Source organism: Stomoxys calcitrans, chromosome 4 (assembly GCF_963082655.1).
Source record: "Stomoxys calcitrans chromosome 4, idStoCalc2.1, whole genome shotgun sequence".
Classification (NCBI taxonomy): domain Eukaryota; kingdom Metazoa; phylum Arthropoda; class Insecta; order Diptera; family Muscidae; genus Stomoxys; species Stomoxys calcitrans.
The window spans coordinates 4,800,530-4,827,871 of record NC_081555.1 but is presented as its reverse complement, the minus strand read 5'-3'; the positions used below and the strand labels follow the sequence as shown (position 1 = coordinate 4,827,871).

Sequence of the window (27,342 nt, the reverse complement as noted above, 5' to 3'; positions counted from 1 at the left end):
ATAACGGACAAACATATTTCTGTAGTTCTCGCCAGAATTCGAACCAAGGCTACAGTGGTCCCCATATCATCTGATAGCACCTTCATATTCACTTCATAGTACCTTTGATGGATTAGAGTGGTAAGATCGATCGGTTTATGTTTTGATATAGCTGCCATATAAACCGATCTTGGGTCTTGACTTCTTGAACCTCTAGAGGGCACAATACCCGTCCGATTTGTCTGAAATTTTGCGTTTTAGTATCACTTCCAACAACTGCGCTAAGTATGATTCAAATCGGTTCATGTTTTGATATAGCTGCCATATGAACCGATCTTGGGTCTTGACTTCTTGAACCTCTAGAGGGCACAATTCTAGTCCGATTTGTCTGAAATTTAGCGTTTTAGTATCACTTCCAACAACTGCGCTAAGTATGATTCAAATCGGTTTATAATCTGGTATAGCTGTCATATAAACCGATCTTGGATCTTGACTTCTTGAGCCAATAGAGCGCGCAATTCTTATCCGATTTGGCTAAAATTTGATGATGATTTGTTATGACTTCCAATAGCTGTGCTAAGTATGGCGCAAATCGGTACATAACCTGATATAGCTGCCATATAAACCGATCTGGGATCTTGACTTCTTGAGCCTCTAGAGGGCGCAATTCTCATCCGATTTGGCAGAAATTTTATACAACGGCTTCTCTCATGACCTTTAACATACGTGTCTAATATAATCTGAATCGATCAGTAGCTTGATACAGCTCCCATAAAAACATATATCCCGAATTTTGCTTCTTGAGCCCCTACAAGGCGCAATTCTTATCCAAATGAACTGAAATATTACACAATGACTTCTACAATGTTCAACATTCATTTATGGTCCGAATCGGACTATAACATGATATAGCTCCAATAGCAAAACATCTATTATTCATTATTCTTGAAAAGACATACCGCGCATAGAACTCGACAAATGCGATCCAGGGTGGAGGGGGGTATATAAGATTCGGCCCGGCCGAACTTAGCTCGCTCTTACTTATTTTTAATTAAAAATGTTTATGAAAATCTATGAGGAAAAAAAAGAATTAATTCGATTGCGAACATTTTAGTGTGTATTTTATTTTTGTTTTATTCATTTCTTTATTGAGAGAAAAAAAAAAACAATAAAATTGTGTATATGACAAAAATACTTTTACAAATGTGTGATGTTGTATGTTATGTATAATCGTATGTAGACATGAACAAATTATCATTATTGCAACAAAATATATGTATGTAGTAGAGATGTTCTAGCAAAAGAAAAAAAAACAAAACTACAGATTAACGTTGTGTTCTTTGTTTTGTTTGTGACGAATACTTTTTTGCTTAACTATAAATCAAATATAGCCAAATTGCAAAAGAAAAAGAACAAAACTAATGCAAACGCTTTCAAGTTTTTACTTCTTTAATACAGTGTTTGAAAAAAAAATCCAAAATAATTAAAATATAAAATTTGGATTTTCTTTTATTAATAACTAAAAAAAAACTAAATTATCAGATTATTCTTTTTTTTCTACGAACTAAAAACAAAATAAGTTTAGTTGTGACTGGGCATTCTCTAGTAAAGAACAATAGGTGGTGGCTGTTTATACCTATGATTAGCTGTGATAGCTAAGTTTTGTGTGGGGGGGGGGGGGGATATATGCATAGCAGGGTATAGTCTAAAATGCGTTCAGATTTCAATGGTTTTCTTACATTTCCATTCTAATTTAATAAATTTATGCTAATTTTTCTTATTTTTCTCCGTATAATGCATTTCCTTAGAATTCATACTTAGCAATCAGTGAGTGGGTTGGTTTTGCTCTTTGTGATGATTTTCAAAATAATTAAAAATTGTATGACAATTTCTAAGTTATGTGTTTGTTGTTGGCTGTTCTATTACACTTTCATTTGGGAGGAGCACTGATTTTTACAATAAAATTGCACATTTAGTCTAAATTATATTGTACATATACATGTGTTGGGGGAGGGGAGGGGGCCAGGTTAGTTTCGAGCTTAATCAAAGGCTACGATTTATCTAAACTATACTGGCGATAGTTAAAGGACCTTCCAGGTTTCTTTGAGACAAATCGTCTCAACTGATCGCTCGATTCAGGAAGTATTTACAATGGTTTTGGTTTTACTAAGATGCAGCCTAGCACCTCATACACCCACACGCACAGTAATACAGACACGCACACACACATACATACATATAGATACATACATAGAACATAAAAATTTTAAATTGATTTTTTTCTTTTGCAAATTGTTTAAGTTTGTAATATTTTTGTAAATTTGAAAAGGATTTTTTAAGTGGTCTTAGCGAAAATCAATGCACCTGTGAATGATCTTCTTTATGTTTTGGTTTTGTTTCAGTTTTTACTTATTAAGTTTTTTTTTTGATAATTTTTTACTAATAACTTATTATCATTGATGAATATGTATGTATCTCTCCCTCGCTTTCAGTATCTCTTATTCATTTTACACATTTTCCGGCTCTGGCAATTTCCGCTCACAACAATGGCAGACCAAAGCACTTAGACGCTGGCCCAAAGCCGACCACACCGTCATCGACATGGAGGACGATACATTGCAGCTGGACGTCTGCACGGCCGCCGTGGCTGCTGTCTGGCGCGTCGCATCCATTTGCTGTTGCTGCTGCAGCAGGGCTGCAAAGGCTCCATTCGAGGAGTTGGTGGTCGTCTCTGAGCTACCACGTTGTCATATCTTCGGAGGATCGGCCGACGACGAATTGCTGGGCAAGCCCAAATCGATGCTCAAACTGGGCTCGGCCTCTCCCAGGCTGGCGGGCGGCAAGGCATTGGGCAGGACACCGGTTGTAATGAGTATTGTGTCGCTGGCATCAACGCTGCCAATGCGTATGGGTGGCGGCATGCAGGTGGGCATATCACTGCCCGCCCCGCTGCTGCTGTGAAGCGTATTGTTGCTATTGTTCTCATCGCCTGTGACCGTGCCATCGTGGCGCGACGACTTGCGACTGCTGTCACCACCGCCTCCACTGCTGCTGCTGTAGCGTGGATTGCTACGATTGCAGGGCACATCCAGACTATAGGCTCGATGGCGGCCTGAGGCCATCAAGTCGTGTTGGTGGGAAATGTGTTTCTGCCTCAGACCAGGCGACTGCAAGCTATTCGAGATGGTGCAACACATGGCCGTGGGCTTGCCCGTCAGGGGATCAATGTAGGTGGTACCGCCGCTCTCGGCCCCATTGCCTTGGGCGCCATTGTTGTTGCGCACCGAACACGGACTGCTGCGCGTACTGCTGAAACGCTTTGAGTTCTTGTCAAAGGAAAAACTAAAATAGTCGGAAAACTGTTTGAAGCGAGCCTTCCATGAATTCTTTGAAGCTGCAGTTGTCTCAGTGGCACTACTCGTCAGCCCATTTTGTCCACTACTCACAGCGGCAGCTGCTGCCGCCGCCGCTGCAGCTGCACAACAATGCTGTCGCTGGGGCTGCTGCAACTGTGTGGGAGATATGTTGCCATTGGAGAAACGCGCTATGCACATGATATTCTGTTGTGGTGTGGCAGAAGAGGCAGTGGTGTTTGATGCAGCTGTTGGGGCGTTTGTTGAAGCGCCCGCATTGTTGGAAGTGACACCCTCATTATTTGGCACATTCTGGGAAGTATTCAGTTGCAGGGAGGCACCACCCGCCACTCTGCCACCACCTCCTGCCGAAGAAGTCTGCGAAACGGTAACAATGCCCGTGGCATTCATGTTCATATCCTCGACCAGGCGACAATTCACCGTGGAAGCCTCAAGACTGCCGCGATTGTGACGATTATAGAAAACATTGCTATCCGAAATCACCTGCTGCAGGCCATCGGACAGTCGGCGATTGTTGGTGCTATACTGGTCCAAGCTGACAGCGCGATTGTTGCTAAAGTGGCTACGATTGGAGTGGTAGCCATGAATGTTGCCATATGAGTTGCGTATGCGCTGGCCACTGCCGCTGCTGCACATTTCCCCTATCATAGAGGGGCGTTTCTCGCGTGACGATTTACGAGAGGCGGAATGCGAGGATTTGGAACGATTGCTGGTGCCTTCGGTATCAACCTTGAATTTGGAGGTCTTCTCAGCCACCTAGATAAAAAAGTGGAACATTTTTAATATTTTCCTTTTTTTTGAAATATTTCTTTTCAGTGTAGCTTACATCAACTTCAGTAGCGGTTTCAGAATCACCACTCTCACTGCCCTCGGGCAAATCATGCAACTCGGCCGGCATGCCTCCTGGTTCATCAACGGAAGTACGGGAGGCGGACTTCTGGGAGGGTATACTCCGGCGGGACTTCACACTAATGCCCGACTGGGAACGCGGCATTTGGGGTGAAATACTGCCGCCAGAGTTGCCGGCACCACTACCACCTCCCCCACTGCCAGCAGCACCGGCATTACTACCCCCACCAGCACCAGTCGAAGCCCCTGCCGTACTTGTGGAGGCTGCATTAGCATCCGAGCCACCGCTGGTATTTTCCGAAGCAGCAGCAGAGATGCTATCGGCCAATGATTTGCGGCATTTGTTTTGAGCATCATTTAAACGTCTGCAAATATAAGTCAACATTATTTTCTTTTTTCTTATGCTTGAAGTTGGCAACAATTACTTGTAGTAATCCAAAGCTACGCGTACAGGAACTATAATCATGTCTATGACTTCTGGCACCAGATCTCCCAAGGCCTCGAACAAGGGTAAAATGACTAGACCAATGAAACGCACTTGCGAACCAGTTCGGCTGACCTTATCGGGGTCCATGAAAGGGGTCACCGGCAGGCCTTCGGTTTTTTCGGCAGCACTTTGGGCAAAGAACTCCTGCAAAAGACGATCCAGCCACGGTTCGGCCACATCCATGGGTCGGGCTTCATTGGATATATCGGCTACTTTAATGAGGATCATACAAAGCTACAAATGAACGCAAAGAAAAAATGTAAGTCCTTGTTTTTATTTTTAAAGCTACTTTTTAGACTTTCAAAACTTACCAAGTTAATATGGGCCCGATTGGAGTAATCAAAAATTGGGGTGGCCTCTTTAAATTGGGTTAATATCTCATTGTGACGTGCCATATCGGTGGCTAGAATGCATCGTATAATTCCTTCACGTATTTGGCTAAGGTGAAAAAGAAAATGTATAAGACACTCACATTTAGACAAAACTGCATTTCATATGACCTCGTTTTTTCATTCATTTTAGTAATTCAGAATTAAGGACCAACTTGAGTTTTTTTTATTGTAATCAAGTCTAAGGAATATCACCAACACATTTCGTTTGAGGATTTTATAAGTGGAAAATTACACTTAAAAAATAATTTCAAAGCCCAAAACCTAATGGCGTCTACATAAGTGGCCCTTGGTTAGATGCAGGTGAATGTACAACATTTTACTTTAAGACATTAGAAAAGAAACATAAACAAAGTTACCATAAAGGCACACCCAAAAAGATTACAGCAAAGTTGACACAGGTTATGATTTGGAGCCAAAAAAGCAAAATTTCAAAATTACAGAGCTATCTTTTAATTTAGGTCGCTGTGCACTAAGTAATTCCAAATTTCACTTGGAATCCTTTCTTTAATTTAGGTCAAATTATGGCATTTTCTAAATAAAAAATTCAACGATATTTTGACCTTCATTACGTGATTTTTGTCTTTGTGACTATGCGCAAAGTCAAAGATTTATAATACTACCATTTAACAAGAGCTATACTTAATATCTGTAAAAACACATTCACTCAAAGAAATGCTTCTTAAAGAAGTTGGAAAATTTAACATCCTTAAATTTGTGATAAAATATCCTTAACATAGAGTAAAACATATTTTAATCAAAGGAAATGCTTCGTTATAAAGTTATATAGCTTTAAAGTTGTTTGTTTTCGGTTCAAATCTTTGAAATTGGGACAACTATTGGGTTGCCAAAAAAGTAATTGCGGATTTTTCATATAGTTGGCGTTGACAAATTTTTTCACAGCTTGTGACTCTGTAATTGCATTCTTTCTTCTGTCAGTTATCAGCTTTTACTTTTAGCTTGCTTTAGAAAAAAGAATGTAAAAAAGTATATTTGATTAAAGTTCATTCTAAGTTTTATTAAAAATGCATTTACTTTCTTTTAAAAAAATCCGCAATTACTTTTTGGGCAACCCATATTTTCAATGTGGTAAAGCATTTTTTTTATTTTAACTACAAGAATCACATAAAACGATTCTACCACTTGATCCCATGGAACCTCAAAATTGATGAAATTCAGTCAGGAAAGATCAAAAAAAAAAAGATCTTCAATTAATTTCCTCCATCCAAAAGTTTTCATTTTCATCCGCTTTTACTGAAATTCGAAATGCCGAAGTTGAAGAGTGCGTTCAAACAATTAAGGACAGAGAGCAACAGGAATATGCACGAATAAATCTAGTCACACTTATAGACAACCACTTGAAAAAAGAGAAGATGAACATGCGAGAGAAATTCATACTTGACACAGTGGGGGAAGGTTAGGTTGAAAAGAAGGTGCAGATCCGCCCCAAGCCACTATGGACATACACCCAAGCCAGTAATCGGCTTGTTATGTGTTTTAAAAACTATAAAGTAACCTCTAAAAAGAAAATTTTTAAGTTAGGAATACCGTGCTACTTACAAAATCCTTAATTCTTTTCAATACCACTCTCCTAAGTTGGTGCATGTCTGATATTGTGTCGTCACCTAAGTACCAGTATCTGTTGGACGCGAAAGCCTGGCAATGACATAGGAAATGCTCCAACGTCTCATCATCTTCCTCGCATGCCCTACACATGCTATCACTTGCCGCACCGATTTTACCTAAGTGTGCTCGTAGTCCTATGTGTCCCGTTATGATACTAATAGCTATACTGACCTCCTTCTTGCTCCCTTTCAGCAATAACCTCGTCGTCTCACGATCTGGATCCCCCAATAGGATTTTCGCCGTCCTATCGACCGTTTCGCTGTTCCACAATGTTGCATGCGCATTCCTCGCCCAATCACTTAACTCGGACTGCGTCGACCCGAAAGGTTTCGGGTTAACCAAGTTTATTGACGGTAGTCCTCTGGCCTTCACCGCAAAATCGTCTGCCCTTTCATTTCCCCTTACTCCGTTATGGCCCGGCACCCAAACGATGCGGATTGTACCATCCCCAGAGAAGGCGTTAATCTCTTTATTACACGGCAAGACTGTTCGTGGCCTTCTGGTTGCTATTGCCCTTATGGCAATTTTACTGCCGGTAGAGATGTTCAAACTGGACGTCCCTGCGTTAGCACCACACCACTTCACACATTCCATGATCGCTCGGATCTCCGCCTGCAGGACCGTATTATGGTCAGACAGTCTAAAACAGATGTCAGTCCCTGGGTTCTCAACGTAAACCCCCAGGCCCACTCTGCCCTCTAGCTTTGATCCATCCGTGTTACATGATCTTCCAGATGGCAATACTAGGGTTCCGTCTATCCAAGACTGTGCCGATGGCAGCAGTGCCTCCCACTCGACTTCAAGGTTTATCTCAGGTATCCGATCGGAAACCTCTTTCCTTCCTTTCTAGATTTCCTATCGTCGCCTCGATTATACCGCGATGGTATGAGCTGCTCCCATCCTCAATCCATTCTCCCATCGCCTTAAGCCTCATAGCCGCAGTGGCTGCCTCACACTTAATCTATATGTCAATGGGTCGCATATCTAGAATAGTCTCCAGTGCCCTAGTGGACGTGGTCCTCATCGCTCCGCCTATGCCAAGGCAACATGTTCTCTGAACCTGTTGTATGGTTCTTATGTTGCACTTTTTCTCCATAGCGGTACACCAAACTACTGAGACGTAAGTAAGTATTGGTTTAATCATGGCTCCTGTGGAGCCAGCGGACTATCCCAGGATTCAGGCCCCATTTCTAGCCTATGGCCCGTCTACATAGTACTCAGTACGCTCCCGAATGTGACGCTTCCAATTCAGTTTCCTATCCAAGTCTAAATATTTGACCTTGTTAGATATCGAAATCGTCTTATTGAGGAAACGTGGTGCTTTAAATTAGCCCACCTTTGTCTTCCTCGTGAACAGGCATATTTCAGTCTTCTCGGGGTTACCATTGAGACCTCTGAGTCTAGCCCAGTCATATGCCATATGCAAGACCCTTTCGGGCCTTCTGCATAGCTCGTTCGGATCCTTACCCCTTAGAAGTATTATAACATCGTCTGCGTAGCAGGCCATTGTTCAATTGTGTATAACAAAATATTGGTCTTTTTAGTAGCTAAATCTAAAAATAAACCGATCTGAACCATATACGACACGGATGTCGAAAAGCCTTATATAAGTCACTGTGTCAAATGTCAGTGAAATCAGTTTGAAAATGCGACTTTTATGGGGCCAAGACTTTAAATCGAGATATCGGTCTACATGGCAGCTATATCCAAATCTGGACCGATTTGGGCCAAGTTGCAGAAGAATGTGGAAGAGCCTAACACAACTCACTGTCCCACAAGTTAATTGTGCCACTTCAAAAATTTTACAAAAAAAATATTTTTTCAGTGTATGGTCATCTCATTGCCAAATTACATTAAATTTTAAACTCCCATCACGTTTCCTCTAACTTTTATCCAATTGAAATAAATAATAATGTATATGTCTGTATTTTTAATAGATCAAAGTTGAACAAAAGGTTTTGCTAGGCAGCAAATAGTTGTAGAGCAAATTTTCTCTTTTGATTAAAAAGAAAAATTCCCACTCTTGGTGAATGTAGTGGTGAGCTACCCACTAACTTCACTTCACTTTCTAACACAAATTTATTTCTAACAGTCATTGGATCGAAAATGTACAGCAAAATACCCTTTAAGGCCAAAGTTAATGCTCTGTCTACCCATGTATCTTGGGAAGCTATCCGCGAGCAGCATAACAATTATTCTTCTTTTTCCAGGTTTTGGCATGCGTGCGTGTTTTGCACTAAGATTTTGTCTTACGGTGTCTGTGGCATGGTTGTTGCTGTTAGGGCATGCGAGTAATTTGTACGTCATGCTCCATTAAATTCTCATTGCCAACAGAATCAGAGGCGAAAAGACTGACAAATGGCGGCGTCCCGTCAGTGGGGTCATAGGATGTTGTGATATATGGCGCAAAGAGTGGTGTACTTCAGTGCTTTTTTGCAGGTGTAAAATCAAGTAGCAATACTTTTTTATCAGTTTTTCCCCAGCGTATGGCCCGGGGCCAATGTAAGAGAAAAACAATTTCTTGTAAAAAAACTTAAAAGCAACTCAACCACCATAATATTAAATACATAAACCCAACATATGCGTAAATGTGGGGTTATGTATTCATCTACCCCTTGTTCAACTACTCAAACAAAGCGTAGCCAAAATTCTGACAAGTTAAAATTTAAAAGGAGCAAGTCATACATAGATAGCTCAGATTTGAGGTTGAATAGCAAATACTTGGTCATATGCTGAACAGAAAACATAGCGACTAAAGGAACGATTTGAAGCTGCGGCCTAATTTCTAACGCTCTGTTCTTTATTTTTTTTACATTTCATGACTAATAAAATTGGTCATAACCTTCTTAAAGCTAAACAAAAGTAACTCCAACCTAATGTTGTGTATTTCAAAAAAATCAAAAACGAGGACCTACTCGTTTGCCTTTTTGCAAAGCTCAAACAAGGAGAATGGCGTGGCAATTATGGGGATAATTTCTCGTTTTTGTGTCCTGCCAAGATTTTCTTAATCTTTTTTCAAATGTTTTGTAATGCCACATAATGGTGGTATATGTTAGAAGTATTATTAAGTGATTACTCGACAATTTGGGGGTGCCTTTGAATATGCTACTATTACGGTTTTTGAAAGGATATTAAGCTTTTGAAAATAAGCCCAAGATTCTTAAACGTTAACACCATACAAATTAGGAGCAAAAACGTTGTTTAACGTGATATTAATTATAGTAATGTCTCTTCTCCTCTTCTTCCTGTAACTAATTTCACAATGAGAATAAATATAGAAATATTTAATGCGATGGTTTCCAAAAGGTAAGGGAAGTTTTAGTATCCCTTTCCAAAAGGAATGGTAATCTTAGTATCCTTTTCTATAGGAAAGGTTAGTTTTGGTACCCTTTTCCATAGGAAAAGTTAGTTTCAGTACCCTTTTCCATAGGAAAGGTTAGTTTTAGTAACATTTTCCAAAGAGAAGTGTAGTCTTAGTACTCCTTTCCATAGGAAAGGATAGTTTCAGTGCCCTTTTCTAAAGAAAGGAATGATTTGGTACCCTCTTCCAAAGGAAAGGGCAGTTTCAGTACCCTTTCCCAAAGAAAGGGCAGTTTTAGTACCCCTTCCCAAATAAAAGGGTAACCTTAGTACGCCTTCCCAAAGAAAAGCGTAGTTTTAGTACCCCCTCCCTAAGAAAAGATTAGTTCTATTCTCAAAGAATTCTAGTACCCCTTCCCAAAGAAAAGGTTAGTTATAGTACCCCTTCCCAAACAAAATGTTAGTTCTAGTACCCCTTCCGAAAAAAATTATTAGTTTTAAAACCCCTTCCCAAAGAAAAGGGTAACTTTAGTACCTCTTCCCAGAGAAAAGGTTAGTTCTAATTCATTCATGGAAAAAAGTTAGCTAACAATAGCAGACACTATCTAGTACCCCTTCCCAAAAAAATATTAGATTTAAAATCCCTTCCCAAAGAAAAGGGTAACTTTAGTACCCCTTCCCAAAGAAAAGGGTAGTTTTAGTACCCCCTCCCTAAGAAAAGGTTAGTTCCCTTCTTAAAGAATAGTTTAATCTAGTACACCTTCCCCAAAGAAAGGTTGGTTTTAGTACTCCTTCCCAAAGAAAAGGTTAGTTCTAGTACCCCTTCCCAAACAAAAAGTTAGTTCTAGTACCCCTTCTGAAAAAATTATTAGTTTTAAAACCCCTTCCCAAAGGAAAGGGTAACTTTAGTACCCCTTCCCAGAGAAAAGGTTAGTTCTAATTCATTCATAGAAAAAAGTTTGCCGAAAATAGCAAACACTGTCTGCTGAATATTAGTAGTTGATTTTGCCACCATTGTAGCAATAGTTCTGCTATTACAGCAGTAGTACTGCACTTTCAGAGCAGCAGGCGTACTGCTGAAAAGTCTGTTGTTTGTTGAAAATTACTGCTGTTTAATTATGAAGGGGATATTAGATGAAACAAGTAAAAGCCTGCTAAGTTCGGCCGGACCGAATCTTGGGATTGTGCTAAAATATGGGAGCTATATCTAGGTATAGACCATTGTTGAGAGTTATAACAGAACACATAATGCATAATTTCAGCCAAATAGGAAAAAATAGCGGCTTGGCTCAAGATCGGTTTATATGGGAGCTATACCATGTTCTTGACAGATTTGAACATCACTTGACACAGTTGCTGGAAGTCATAACAGAACACTAAATGCAAAAATTCAGCCAAATCGGATGAAAATTGAAGCTTCCAGGGGCTCAAGAAGTCAAATCGGGAGATCGGTTTATATGGGACCTATATCTGGTTCTTGACCGATTTAGACCGTACTTGGCACAGTTTTTGGAAGTCATAACAGAACACAATATGCACCGATTTAGACCGTACTTGGCACAGTTTTTCTTTTGGAGGAGATGATTTTAATTTGTGGAATATTACTGTTTAGAAGCTACCTTATCCATCCATTGGTATACATTTCGAAATGTGCCTGAGCTAGCTCGCATTTCTGGTTATTGCTCTACGAATGTGCACATGACTGGCATGTCCTTTTGTATATAAATTTAAAGGAAAAAGGTTATGGAAAGTATACATTAAGTGGTGATTATAAACATCCACTGAGACACACATTTACATTTGTATTTTGTTTTTTCATCTAACATACCCTTCATAATTAAGCAGCAATCATTTTCAGCAAACAACAGACTTTTCCGCAGTAATCCTGCTGCTCTGAAAATGCAGTGCTATTGCTGTAATAGCAGAACTACTGCTACAATAGTTAAATTTTTTATTTAAATTTTTATACCCTCTACCATAGGATGGGGGTATACTAATTTCGTTATTCTGTTTGTAAAACCTCGAAATATATGTCTGAGACCCCATAAAGTATATATATTCTTGATCGTCATGACATTTTTAGTCGATCTAGCCATGTCCGTCCGTCTGTCAGTCGAAAGCTCACTAACTTTCGAAGGAGTAAAGCTAGGCGATTGAAATTTTGCACAAATACTTTTTATTAGTGTAGGTCAGTTGGGATTGTAAATCGGCCAAATCGGTCCATGTTTTGCTATAGGTGCTATATGAACCGATTGTAGGTTTTGACGTCTTGAGCCTCTAGGGGGCGCAATTCTCGTCCGATTTGACTGAAATTTTGCACGTGGTGTTTTTGGTATCACTTCCAACAACTGTGCTAAGTATGGTTCAAATCGGTTCATAACCTGATATAGCTGCCATATAAACCCATCTTGGATCTTGACTTCTTGAGCCCCTAGAGGGCACAATTCTCATCCGATTTGACTGAAATTTTGCACGTGGTGTTTTTTGGTATCACTTCCAACAACTGTGCTAAGTATGATTCAAATCGGATAATAACCTAATATAGCTGCCATATAAACCCATCTTGGATCTTGACTTCTTGAGCCGCTAGAGGGCGCAATTCTCATCCGATTTGGCTGAAATTTTGCAAGAGGTGTTTTGTTATGACTTCTAACAAATGTGCTTAGTATGGCGCAAATCGGTACATAACCTGATATAGCTGCAATATAAACCTATCTGGGATCTTGACTTCTTGAGCCTCTAGAGGGCGCAGTTATTATCCAATTTGGCTGACATTTTGAACATCGGCTTCCCCCATGACATTTAACATGCAGGAGAAATATGGTCTGAATCGATCTATAGTTTGTTTTTTTTTTTTTAATTTGTTTATCTGTATGGTCCTAATCTGTTCATTGGAGTTATCCAATGAATGATTATGGGATTGACCATGTCCTATAAAGGTCGATTATAATTTTTAAAAATTCTACGTCTCTTTAGATAAACCTCACTGCTGTTCCGTAGTGAAACGTTCTTTTGGAAATTTACATTTTTCCCTTCATACTAGTGGCAAATGTTTGCTCTAACTTATAGAAATGAAACTAATGATTTTTGTTATGCTTTTTGTCCGTCCGTCCGGCGAACAGAATATATTATTATGGCTGCATGCCTAATTAGGCCAGATTTTTATATTTGAGACCATTCAGCTTCCACAGGATTACGAGAGGATTAAAAAGCTATTAAGTGATTTAAAGTTAAGCTACTTTGTGGCGGTGGAGCATTATGTGTTATAATTCATAACTTGTTGTGAGAAAAAAAGCCAACAAAAACCTTCCTGAAACAACTGGACTCGGGCTACCATAACTTTATTTTTTTTGTACAGGGACTTTACTTGTTTTTGGTTTTCCTACTAATCCTTTCTCTCCACAGTTGCCAGCAAGTTAATTTGGAGAATATTTTGCATATTTATAATTGTTACTCAGGTAGCACGGAAGAGGGTATAAGTTTGAATTTTGATTCAAAATTATTATTAAAAATGTTTTCCATTTCAACTCATTTGGGGAATAAGTATAGATTTGTGTGGGGATAGAATAGCAAGCCAGCAGTCATCGCTTTGGTGAAAAAAAAAACCAAATTTATTCTCCCCAAAGTACTTCAACATCAAGGTTTGCGTCGAATTTTCCCCTAAAACTTAAAGTAGAATTTTTGCACATGGCAAATATGGTTTTTCAGCATTAGGCTAAGTCACCCTATTACTTTGCTTAAAACTAAACAACTTGATAGTTGCCAAGCAAGGATATAACCCTAGAGCACTTGTCATAAGGATTAGAGTAGATACGCAATTCATTCGTATACTCAAGTGTTTGCATTTTATTTACTCTTCTCCGAAGTTGTTTACCTGCCTATTGCCACTGGCAACTGTGTTTACCCACAATGTAGTGCTGGCGCCACCGCTGCTGTTGCTGATGTGCTATTTGAATTGGCTTTAAGGATCCAAGAAAATAGTTATGTTAAGTGGTTGCCAGGTATATATAGCTTATGATAAAGAAACACTCCGAAATGGTACACTGTTGTTAAGAATTTCTCACACTGGTTCTTCGAAAAGTAAACGTGTATAGTTTAAAATGTTTCCAAGTCTAATTTCACCATAAGAATGAAGCTTATCACTAGCGTACTTAAGAGTTGGGTAAATTAAAGTTATCCCAAAGGGGGTTTCCTAAAAGACAAACGGTTAAGGATCCCTTAAATTCCATGTAATGAAACATTACGAGTGACATATATCATCAGTTAGAGGAATGCGCTTCTGGGATGTTTATACCCCAACAGCACCACTGTGGTACAGGATATTATAACTTTGTGCATTCCTTTGCAACGCTAAGAAGGAGACGAGCTATACCCATCGATAAGTATACCGATCGGCTTAGAATCACTTACTGATTCGATTAAGCTACGTCCGTCTGTCTGTCTATGTATTCTAACAATCAAGGTACAGCACGCATTTGTTGTCCGATTATCACAAAATTTTGCACAGGCTACTTTTTTGGCTCAAGGAGGAAGAAGAACAAAAACGGTTCAGATTTAGGTATAGCTCCCATATATATCTTTCATCCGATATGGACTTTTAAGGCCGTAGAAGCCACAATTTTCGTCCCTTATTTATAAAATTTTTCACGAGGTGTTTTATTTGATAAAGGGTGATTTTTTTGAGGTTAGGATTTTCATGCATTAGTATTTGACAGATCACGTGGGATTTCAGACATGGTGTCAAAGAGAAAGATGCTCAGTATGCTTTGACATTTCATCATGAATAGACTTACTAACGAGCAACGCTTGCAAATCATTGAATTTTATTACCAAAATCAGTGTTCGGTTCGAAATGTGTTCATTCACCGTTCAGCGATGAGGCTCATTTCTGGTTGAATGGCTACGTAAATAAGCAAAATTGCCGCATTTGGAGTGAAGAGCAACCAGAAGCCGTTCAAGAACTGCCCATGCATCCCGAAAAATGCACTGTTTGGTGTGGTTTGTACGCTGGTGGAATCATTGGACCGTATTTTTTCAAAGATGCTGTTGGACGCAACGTTACGGTGAATGAACACATTTCGAACCGAACACTGATTTTGGTAATAAAATTCAATGATTTGCAAGCGTTGCTCGTTAGTAAGTCTATTCATGATGAAATGTCAAAGCATACTGAGCATCTTTCTCTTTGACACCATGTCTGAAATCCCACGTGATCTGTCAAATACTAATGCATGAAAATCCTAACCTCAAAAAAATCACCCTTTATAATATTTGACGTCTCAGATTTAGATATTGCTCCCATTAATACCTTTTATCCGATATGGCCTTCTAAGGCTGTAGAATCTGACTAGATTTCGATATAAGTTATATATATTAAAAGTCTTACGTGGACTAGGTGGTGTAGGGCATTATATAGTCGGCTACGCCCGACTTTTGCCGTTCCTTAATGGTTTTAGACTGGGTTTGACCCAGAGGTCTCAATGTTAACCCAGAGAAGACTGAAATATGCCTGTTCACGAGGAAGACGAAGATGGGCCAATTAAACGCACCACGTTTCCTCAATAAGACGATTTCTATATCTGACAAGGTCAAATACTTAGGTGTGATCTTGAACAGGAAACTGAATTGGAAATGTCACAATCAAGAGCGTACTGAGAAGGAAAAAGGAGATCAACGCCTTCTCTCAGGATGACAAAATCCGCATCGTTTGGGTGCCGGGCCAACACGGAGTAAGGGGAAGACGATTTGGCTGTGAAGGCCAGAGGACTGCCGTCAATAAACTTGGTTAACCCGAAGTCTTTCGGGTCGACGCAGTCCGAGTTAAGGGAATGGGCGACGAATGTGCATGCAACACTGAGTACGAATTCCGTACGCTTGATCTTACGATCACCTGCAAGGGCAATGAAATGCATAGAGGGCTATAACAGTGCTTGTTAGAGATTGCAGTCATGCATTGGGCACAATCAGAAAGATATTCGGGCGGGTATAATGGAACAGTTTAAACTGCCCGACGTATGTCTCAAGATGACTATGATTCCAGTGTCTCCAAAGAAGTCAGAAGCAACCAATCGAGAAAAGCTGTAGTAGTCTCAATTGGTAAAAATACATGGCAGCGCTTCGGCACATTCACCATTAATTGACCATAGGGTATTGAAGCCCATCCATACAAATCATAGCCTAAGATAGCGAGGCATGCCAATCAATAGGCTTGCTATCACCTATAAAGAACGAAAGCGATCTTACGCAATGGAAGAAGGGGCTTATTACGCCTAACTGGAGAACGGGATTTCCAATGGGAGCGGGACTTGTAGACAGATACGTGTAGAAAGAGTATCGACGTATTATGGGGAGAGATGAACAGCTAGGCTGGATCTTGAGTCATCAATGATACGTGAGGATGAAGTTTCCAAGAATTGGGCACTTGGTTCTTGATGGACAAGCTCCATGCTATGGCCCCGGTAATCCTAGGCAGGATTGACGTTTTCTATGTCGACTGCGCATATGAGGCGCGGTATAACACTATATGTTTCAGGGTGTGGCCATGGCTCTGTGGCCCAGATTTTGGTAAAGAAGAGCTAATCGTGGGTAAAAGGAAACATCCCTCTCTTAGATTACCAAATCGCGGTGCAGGTATAGCTGGCAAATTATCGATGGCACTATCGATATTTAATTTTTTGACGAAATATCGACCGATATTTTTCCGATAGATACTATCACAAAAGTTTAATTTTCTGCAAAACTAAACAAAAATAAATAATCTAACACTGAATACATCCTTTGAGATACATTACGCCTATAGAGGGCGCAATTTTCATCAGATTAGGCTAACATATTGTAGAATGATTTTTCTTATGACTTCCAACACTTTATTAACCTGGTTTTATTTGGTCTGTGCATTGATATTGCTTCTATATAAATCGATCTCCTGATTTTTACTTCTCATTTTCGTATGAAATATAGGTGATGGGAAATTTACGATAGTATCGATACTATCGATATTTATTATTAAAATGATCGAAAATATCGAATGTTGCAATTATCGATAGTTTGCCAGCTCTGGGTGGAGGCAGTTAAGTTCAAGCTTTTACGGGGTTTTTGCACAGAATTACAACCGTACGAGAATATCTGGTGTCAATACCCTGAACTGGTGAAAAATAGGGACAGAACCATTGGTGAACCCCTTTTTGTCCGTTAGATTAACCTCAGACATTAAGTTTAGTTAATCATTTCGCCCTACTGTAGGGGTCAGAAGTTGTGTAACGTTCACTGAAAAGAATTTATTTGATCAGCTGTGCTCCCTCACTTGGCACACTGAAAATAATTTATTTGATCTGCTGTTCTCCCAGTATTGTACTTTTTCACACAGACTGTTTTACCTGTCTTTATATTTTTAATTCTAACCTGCTCTATACACAATCTAATGATATGTTTTTTTTTTCATCTAGGACAAACAAAATGAGTCTAAGGGTCTCTAAGTGAAGCGGCTGATCGCGGGTATACAACTATAGAAATAAAATTTTTCATTCTACAAATTCTTTTGTGGTTCTAGGTCAGACAAGGAAACAGAGGAGCGAGCATATTTTGTGTTTCCCCTCAAACCATGGAAAATTCAAATCTACACTAATCAATCAAGGATAACCTTAGGGATACGCTGCCAAGGGGTTATTACACGATGAATGTTGGCTATATATGAGGTCACAAATAGCCTTCAGTACTATAGCAACACAGATACTTTAAGGACATCAAAGTGGATGTGATATACATGACCCTGACATTCTACTGTTCTATGAACAGACACAACATTTGGACCCGTTTTATGGTTATATAGCAAAGCATGGACAGCATCCAGTATTTTAGGATAACCCACAGATATATAACAGGTTTTGAAGCAACTGGCAACTGCAAAACAATTTCTGTCTGCAGAACTTGTGGGCCGCAACATCTGTATTATTCTCCTCACCCTGAACTTGAAACAAACTACCAACTTGTCATACAAGGAATATTGCGGGAGCATTAGTGCATGTTTACATTTCATCCAAGATTTAGTTTTGGGCCAAATAAAATTTCCAATGCCTTCCAGTCATCCATCTTCTTATCTGCTCTAAACAATCGGTCACACATTTCAATGTGCGATTGAACTCATGATGCCCACCAACCTAGTCATTCATTCAATAGCCATCAAACACTTTCAGTTGTCGTCGTCGCGAAGAGTGTGAGCTGTGGCAGGGCTCTCTCAAATCCCATTATCAATTTATTAAAAAAAAAATGTTTCAATAAAATTATGGAAATTACAGCGCAAATAAGATGCTCATCAATTGATTCGTTTACACCAAGCAACCATGCCCGTGGCTTTATGTATTGCAAATTCCTCGAAAGCTTCAAATCGTTTCTCGTTATCAGTGATCTTAAGAACGCAAAGCAAGCGAATCAAAACAAAATGACAAAATAACTCAGAGAGTCTTTCACCTCTTGGCCGTTGGATGGAATTACGAAGATGGAGAGTAAGCCTGATGTTCAGTTTTTTAAAAGCCATACGAGTGAGATGTTCACAGCATTCCAAGTAAACAAGTGATTGGAATTTCTTTAAAATATTTGTTAAACCCAAAACAAAGATTGTGAATCGAATTGTGAAAAAGGCCTGCTAAAGGCCAGCAGAATTAGGAAATGGTGGCTAGAGCCCTACCGGAAAGCTTAATCATGGCTTGGTTACTTCTTTTGTGCACTATGACCGTGGTAAAAGCAAGGGATATCCCCACTCCTCTACCCGAGTCGGAGCCCGAAACGCGACCTTGCAATGACTCATTTTGGCCTGCAACCAAACACCAGTTCGAGGATCACATTGATATGCTGCAACAACCCTGCACCGATTTTTGGGAATATGCCTGCGGCAATTGGCGCATTCCACAAAAGCTGCGCTTCTTAAAACCCACCGATACCCTAACAGCCATTAAGGCTTCCAATAAATATCTGCTCATGCGGCACTTCGATGATATCGAACAGAGCAGTGACAAACTGAATTCTTCCGATTTGGCCGAGAGAAGTGCAGTGCAATTCTACAAGTCCTGTCTTGACAAGAGAGCTCTGCGTTCCCGAACTCAGGATGAGCTATCGATACGTTTCTATACTGAGGTTTTGAACAATTTTAGCACCAACTGGCCCATACTGCAAGGCAATCTCGCTGCTGCAAAAGTCGAGAAGAACTTCAATTGGGAATACGTGGCTGGTCAAATGCGCCGTTATGGCACACAGGCCTTGATAAGAACACTGGTCCAACCCAATTGGCAGAGTTCCCAGCAATTAATTGTCTACCTAATGCCTCCCTCTTTTGAGTTCTTAAAGGCCCGCCAATCGGATACCACTTTTGATGAGGAATCGGTTTTTCTCTATCAACGTTATGTCAAAATGCTCATGATGGATTTGGGGGTGCGAGTAAGAAAATCTAATCTAATTGCCAACGAGGTCATAAACTTTGAGAAGGATCTGCTGGGGTTGGTGAACACTAAAGACGCCATGATCCTCAAGGAACCCCAAACACTGGCCTCGCTCTCTAAGGAAATGCCTGAGGTGGACTTGAAGAAATATTTCAATACCCTTTTCCAAGATTTCACTCTTCCCCCACAATATGAAGAGAAAATGCTGATAGTGGCCGATAAAGATTTTCTACGCAAATTGGTACGCTTGCTGGATGAAACCAAAGTTGAGACTATAGCCAAATACTTTCTGGCTCAATTCCTGGTGAACTTTGAAGTTAACATTCATGATGATCAAGGATATTTAAAGCAGAAGGAGGCCTGCCTAATGCAGGTTAACGAGTTCATGCCTTCCGAACTTACCAGGATTTTCCTACAGCTGCAGTACGGTAATGTGGAGGAGTTCCTGCGGGAGACCGAACAACATTTGGGGCAAATATTTGGCAAACTTAAAATACAATTCGAAAAATTGGTCAACTCCACAAGTGTCTTCGAAAGGGATGTCTATTCCAAGAATCTTAGCATAGAGAAGATTCGAAATATGCATCTGCTTTTGCCCAAATTGGAAGGGAATAGCGGTGCTGAAGTACTAACAGAGATCAAAGATAATTACGATCTGAACCTGATCGCTTTGACGAGATTGAAAAATAAACGTCAACTTCAACAATTGGTGCCCCACATGGTCAGCGATATAGCAGAGATTATTACGGATCCCCAATTGTCCTTGACCTCCTTGTATCTGGATCAATCTTATGGACCTCTGGATGTCAATGCCTATTATCGTTTGAAGAAGAACGCCATAGAACTGCCCATAGGCATATTACGTTCGCCGTTGTATGATCGCTGCCTGAAACCCGCCAAAATCTATGGCAGTTTTGGCTACATCTTGGCCCATGAACTTTTGCATGGTTTCGATTATGATGGCTTGAACTATGGCAAGTCAGGAAATACAAACAATGGCTGGGGTCCCAAGGCCATTATCAAGTTTGGGGTCAAATCGAATTGTTATTTGAATGAACGCTATGTCGATGGCCATTCGACCATAAATGAGAATATCGCCGATGCCGAAGGTTTGCGTTTGGCCTTGGAGACTCTGTTGGAGTCGGAAGTGGGTCCCACATTTGATCAAAACGATTTGAAGTTATTCTTTTTGAGTTTTGCCCAAACCTGGTGTGGCGTTTCGAGTGCCAGCAATAGTAGTTTGCGCATACACGCCAGCCACCAGGAGAGGGTCAACAATGTGTTGGGCAACTTTATGGAATTTGCTGATGTTTACAAGTGTCAGCCTTCAACGCCGCTCCATCCAGAGGAAAAGTGTCGCATATGGTGATGAATAAAAAATTTAACTATTAAAACTCTACTTAATGAGATGACGAAACTAATAAAGTTGAGCGTTATTATTCTTATTAAAGAAACTAAAGAAATAACTTTCATTAAACATAATTTTTAAGATGTTTTATGGAGGCATACGATTAAAATTCTTTACCATTAGCATAATTAATTAAATGATAAGTAAACTAATATTAATCATACGTACGAATAGAATTCTTATAAAATGAAGGGTAACACGCTTTATTGCCTTAATTCGAAACCTACTCCCTCACTCTCTCTTGTTACCTTCAAGAATATTTTCTTTAATTCTTTTTTACAACTCTTGTTCTGTTCATACAAATCACCCAAACCCAAGAAATGACGTCAATAATCATGTCTTCTCTATGAGAGTTAAGGAGATAATTTTCACTTTTGTATTGTGTGCAACTTAAGCTAGAAATAAACCCGTTAAAGAAAACAATTTTAAACTTAATTTTTATTGCCATTATGGCAATGGGACGAAAAAATAGCAGCTACAGAAGCTCAACTTTTGCAACATTGCCAACATAAAACCACTCTAGGGAGGGGAATGCACTGAAACACTGGGGAAGAGCAAATAAACTGTCATAAAAGAAATTGAAATATATTTCGAAATGACTTTGTGTTTTTGAGCTTAAGCTTCTAGACGACGACCATGCAGAAAACTCGCATAAAGTTCGCACTCAGCCAGCCAGCCAGCCATCCATCCCCCATGAAGGCGAAACAAATCCCATAGTTTCGTTAACATTATTGCAACAAAATGCCACTTGATGCTGGGCTGTGTCCTTGGAATTCCTTAAGGACATTCGGGTTCTTTTTGTGTTACTAGTGACGCTTGTGTTTGCTCATATAATCGCAATATCTTTCTTTACACAAAGCTGCCCCTTCTTTCGTTTCTCTATTCCGCCTCCCTCTTAGTTTCTTTGCGTTTGCGTTGACAAAGTAATCGTAAACACTTTCAATTAAGCAGATTAAATAACATGGCAAGAAGAGATGTCCTTACGGTCTATCCGGCTATCCAATGGGCATTTTCGGCTGTTGCTGTTTGCTCCCAAACTTTTTGTAATTGTTCAACTTGTAGCCGTAATTTAATGGCTATGAGTGCAAAATGTCGAAAATCTATATACATTTCGACTATGAAGGCAGAAAGGAAGAAAAATTAAATTTGGTAATGGAAAACAATAATGCAAAGGAAGGTACAATCTCCAATACTACAAAAATTTTGTAAATTTAAAAAATGATGTGATTACTGTCTGAATAGGAGAGCAATTTGAAAATTCGCGTGCTTTAATAAAAAACCGTCACGTCCTTTCCAGAAATTGTTATTTGTATAATCAAAAATATGCTCTGAAATCCTTTAACCATTCTAAACATAGAAAAAAAAAGTTTTTTTTCGCCATTTTTCAGACAAGGCTATAAGTCATTGAAATTTTCAAAAATCACCAAAATTTTGAAATGTTCGAAATCCCAAGTTTGTTGGCTTATCGAAAGGACGGTGAGACGACATTTCGAAATTCATCATCAGCGCGTCAAAATCGCGCGTTTTTGCATTTAAAACGCCTCGTTTTCAGGCAACAAATGGGAATTTCAAAAATCTAAAACATGCTCTGAATTCAGTTTTCAATAAAGAATTATACTCCACAAAGTTTTTAACAAAAATCGAAAAATCAAAATGACGCGTCATTGGCCTAAAATGTACGCGTTGTTAGGGTTAAAATTGGAATTTCAAAAATCTGAAATATGTTATGAATGCACTTTTGGATGAGGAATTATATTCCCCAAAGTTTTCTAAGAAAATCGAAAAAAAGTTTTTTTCGCCATTTTTCAGACAAGGCTATAGGTCATTGAAATTTTCAAAAATCACCAAAATTTTGAAATGTTCGAAATCCCAAGTTTGTTGGCTTATCGAAAGGATGGTGAGACGACATTTCGAAATTCATCATCAGCGCGTCAAAATCGCGCGTTTTTGCATTTAAAACGCCTCGTTTTCAGGCAACAAATGGGAATTTCAAAAATCTAAAACATGCTCTGAATTCAGTTTTCAATAAAGAATTATACTCCACAAAGTTTTTAACAAAAATCGAAAAATCAAAATGACGCGTCATTGGCCTAAAATGTACGCGTTGTTAGGGTTAAAATTGGAATTTCAAAAATCTGAAATATGTTATGAATGCACTTTTGGATGAGGAATTATATTCCCCAAAGTTTTCTAAGAAAATCGAAAAAAAGTTTTTTTTCGCCATTTTTCAGACAAGGCTATAGGTCATTGAAATTTTCAAAAATCACCAAAATTTTGAAATGTTCGAAATCCCAAGTTTGTTGGCTTATCGAAAGGATGGTGAGACGACATTTCGAAATTCATCATCAGCGCGTCAAAATCGCGCGTTTTTGCATTTAAAACGCCTCGTTTTCAGGCAACAAATGGGAATTTCAAAAATCTAAAACATGCTCTGAATTCAGTTTTCAATAAAGAATTATACTCCACAAAGTTTTTAACAAAAATCGAAAAATCAAAATGACGCGTCATTGGCCTAAAATGTACGCGTTGTTAGGGTTAAAATTGGAATTTCAAAAATCTGAAATATGTTGTGAATGCACTTTTGGATGAGGAATTATATTCCCCAAAGTTTTCTAAGAAAATCGAAAAAAAGTTTTTTTCGCCATTTTTCAGACAAGGCTATAGGTCATTGAAATTTTCAAAAATCACCAAAATTTTGAAATGTTCGAAATCCCAAGTTTGTTGGCTTATCGAAAGGATGGTGAGACGACATTTCGAAATTCATCATCAGCGCGTCAAAATCGCGCGTTTTTGCATTTAAAACGCCTCGTTTTCAGGCAACAAATGGGAATTTCAAAAATCTAAAACATGCTCTGAATTCAGTTTTCAATAAAGAATTATACTCCACAAAGTTTTTAACAAAAATCGAAAAATCAAAATGACGCGTCATTGGCCTAAAATGTACGCGTTGTTAGGGTTAAAATTGGAATTTCAAAAATCTGAAATATGCTATGAATGCACTTTTGGATGAGGAATTATATTCCCCAAAGTTTTCTAAGAAAATCGAAAAAAAGTTTTTTTCGCCATTTTTCAGACATCATTGAAATTTTCAAAAATCACCAAAATTTTGAAATGTTCGAAATCCCAAGTTTGTTGGCTTATCGAAAGGACGGTGAGACGACATTTCGAAATTCATCATCGGCGCGTCAAAATCGCGCGTTTTTGCATTTAAAACGCCTCGTTTTCAGGCAACAAATGGGAATTTCAAAAATCTAAAACATGCTCTGAATTCAGTTTTCAATAAAGAATTATACTCCACAAAGTTTTTAACAAAAATCGAAAAATCAAAATGACGCGTCATTGGCCTAAAATGTACGCGTTGTTAGGGTTAAAATTGGAATTTCAAAAATCTGAAATATGCTATGAATGCACTTTTGGATGAGGAATTATATTCCCCAAAGTTTTCTAAGAAAATCGAAAAAAAAGTTTTTTTCGCCATTTTTCAGACAAGGCTATAGGTCATTGAAATTTTCAAAAATCACCAAAATTTTGAAATGTTCGAAATCCCAAGTTTGTTGGCTTATCGAAAGGACGGTGAGACGACATTTCGAAATTCATCATCAGCGCCTCAAAATCGCGCGTTTTTGCATTTAAAACGCCTCGTTTTCAGGCAACAAATGGGAATTTCAAAAATCTAAAACATGCTCTGAATTCAGTTTTCAATAAAGAATTATACTCCACAAAGTTTTTAACAAAAATCGAAAAATCAAAATGACGCGTCATTGGCCTAAAATGTACGCGTTGTTAGGGTTAAAATTGGAATTTCAAAAATCTGAAATATGCTATGAATGCACTTTTGGATGAGGAATTATATTCCCCAAAGTTTTCTAAGAAAATCGAAAAAAAGTTTTTTTCGCCATTTTTCAGACATTTTTCATTGAAATTTTCAAAAATCACCAAAATTTTGAAATGTTCGAAATCCCAAGTTTGTTGGCTTATCGAAAGGACGGTGAGACGATATTTCGAAATTCATCATCAGCGCGTCAAAATCGCGCGTTTTTGCATTTAAAACGCCTCGTTTTCAGGCAACAAATGCGAATTTCAAAAATCTAAAACATGCTCTGAATTCAGTTTTCAATAAAGAATTATACTCCACAAAGTTTTTAACAAAAATCGAAAAATCAAAATGACGCGTCATTGGCCTAAAATGTACGCGTTGTTAGGGTTAAAATTGGAATTTCAAAAATCTGAAATATGCTATGAATGCACTTTTGGATGAGGAATTATATTCCCCATAGTTTTCTAAGAAAATCGAAAAAAAGTTTTTTTCGCCATTTTTCAGACAAGGCTATAGGTCATTGAAATTTTCAAAAATCACCAAAATTTTGAAATGTTCGAAATCCCAAGTTTGTTGGCTTATCGTAAGGACGGTGAGACGACATTTCGAAATTCATCATTAGCGCGTCAAAATCGCGCGTTTTTGCATTTAAAACGCCTCGTTTTCAGGCAACAAATGCGAATTTCAAAAATCTAAAACATGCTCTGAATTCAGTTTTCAATAAAGAATTATACTCCACAAAGTTTTTAACAAAAATCGAAAAATCAAAATGACGCGTCATTGGCCTAAAATGTACGCGTTGTTAGGGTTAAAATTGGAATTTCAAAAATCTGAAATATGCTATGAATGCACTTTTGGATGAGGAATTATATTCCCCAAAGTTTTCTAAGAAAATCGAAAAAAAGTTTTTTTTCGCCATTTTTCAGACAAGGCTATAGGTCATTGAAATTTTCAAAAATCACCAAAATTTTGAAATGTTCGAAATCCCAAGTTTGTTGGCTTATCGAAAGGGTGGTGAGACGACATTTCGAAATTCATCATCAGCGCGTCAAAATCGCGCGTTTTTGCATTTAAAACGCCTCGTTTTCAGGCAACAAATGGGAATTTCAAAAATCTAAAACATGCTCTGAATTCAGTTTTCAATAAAGAATTATACTCCACAAAGTTTTTAACAAAAATCGAAAAATCAAAATGACGCGTCATTGGCCTAAAATGTACGCGTTGTTAGGGTTAAAATTGGAATTTCAAAAATCTGAAATATGTTATGAATGCACTTTTGGATGAGGAATTATATTCCCCAAAGTTTTCTAAGAAAATCGAAAAAAAGTTTTTTTCGCCATTTTTCAGACAAGGCTATAGGTCATTGAAATTTTCAAAAATCACCAAAATTTTGAAATGTTCGAAATCCCAAGTTTGTTGGCTTATCGAAAGGATGGTGAGACGACATTTCGAAATTCATCATCAGCGCGTCAAAATCGCGCGTTTTTGCATTTAAAACGCCTCGTTTTCAGGCAACAAATGGGAATTTCAAAAATCTAAAACATGCTCTGAATTCAGTTTTCAATAAAGAATTATACTCCACAAAGTTTTTAACAAAAATCGAAAAATCAAAATGACGCGTCATTGGCCTAAAATGTACGCGTTGTTAGGGTTAAAATTGGAATTTCAAAAATCTGAAATATGCTATGAATGCACTTTTGGATGAGGAATTATATTCCCCAAAGTTTTCTAAGAAAATCGAAAAAAAAGTTTTTTTCGCCATTTTTCAGACAAGGCTATAGGTCATTGAAATTTTCAAAAATCACCAAAATTTTGAAATGTTCGAAATCCCAAGTTTGTTGGCTTATCGAAAGGACGGTGAGACGACATTTCGAAATTCATCATCGGCGCGTCAAAATCGCGCGTTTTTGCATTTAAAACGCCTCGTTTTCAGGCAACAAATGGGAATTTCAAAAATCTAAAACATGCTCTGAATTCAGTTTTCAATAAAGAATTATACTCCACAAAGTTTTTAACAAAAATCGAAAAATCAAAATGACGCGTCATTGGCCTAAAATGTACGCGTTGTTAGGGTTAAAATTGGAATTTCAAAAATCTGAAATATGCTATGAATGCACTTTTGGATGAGGACTTATATTCCCCAAAGTTTTCTAAGAAAATCGAAAAAAAGTTTTTTTCGCCATTTTTCAGACAAGGCTATAGGTCATTGAAATTTTCAAAAATCACCAAAATTTTGAAATGTTCGAAATCCCAAGTTTGTTGGCTTATCGAAAGGACGGTGAGACGACATTTCGAAATTCATCATCAGCGCGTCAAAATCGCTCGTTTTTGCATTTAAAACGCCTCGTTTTCAGGCAACAAATGCGAATTTCAAAAATCTAAAACATGCTCTGAATTCAGTTTTCAATAAAGAATTATACTCCACAAAGTTTTTAACAAAAATCGAAAAATCAAAATGACGCGTCATTGGCCTAAAATGTACGCGTTGTTAGGGTTAAAATTGGAATTTCAAAAATCTGAAATATGCTATGAATGCACTTTTGGATGAGGAATTATATTCCCCATAGTTTTCTAAGAAAATCGAAAAAAAGTTTTTTTCGCCATTTTTCAGACAAGGCTATAGGTCATTGAAATTTTCAAAAATCACCAAAATTTTGAAATGTTCGAAATCCCAAGTTTGTT

General features: G+C 38.4%; 2 protein-coding genes across 2 annotated transcripts in view; one reads left to right on the top strand and one right to left on the bottom strand.

Annotated features, from left to right (window-relative positions):
• Nucleotides 1–2,396: 2,396 nt before the first annotated feature.
• Nucleotides 2,397–27,342, bottom strand: part of LOC106082528 (high affinity cGMP-specific 3',5'-cyclic phosphodiesterase 9A) — a 306,942-nt gene continuing 281,996 nt past the window's right edge. The window contains exons 9-12 of the mRNA XM_013245098.2: nt 5,001–5,127; nt 4,628–4,923; nt 4,180–4,567; nt 2,397–4,109 (exon numbers count right to left, since the gene is read on the bottom strand). Coding sequence (XP_013100552.2) covers nt 2,727–4,109; nt 4,180–4,567; nt 4,628–4,923; nt 5,001–5,127 — 2,194 coding nt within the window. The 3' untranslated portion in view covers nt 2,397–2,726. The remainder of the gene's footprint in view (nt 4,110–4,179; nt 4,568–4,627; nt 4,924–5,000; nt 5,128–27,342) is intronic.
• On the top strand, nt 18,260–21,266 carry LOC106082592 (neprilysin-4). The gene has a single exon (XM_013245212.2). The coding sequence runs from the start codon at nt 18,669–18,671 to the stop codon at nt 20,802–20,804; it is 2,136 nt and encodes a 711-aa protein (XP_013100666.2). The 5' UTR covers nt 18,260–18,668; the 3' UTR covers nt 20,805–21,266.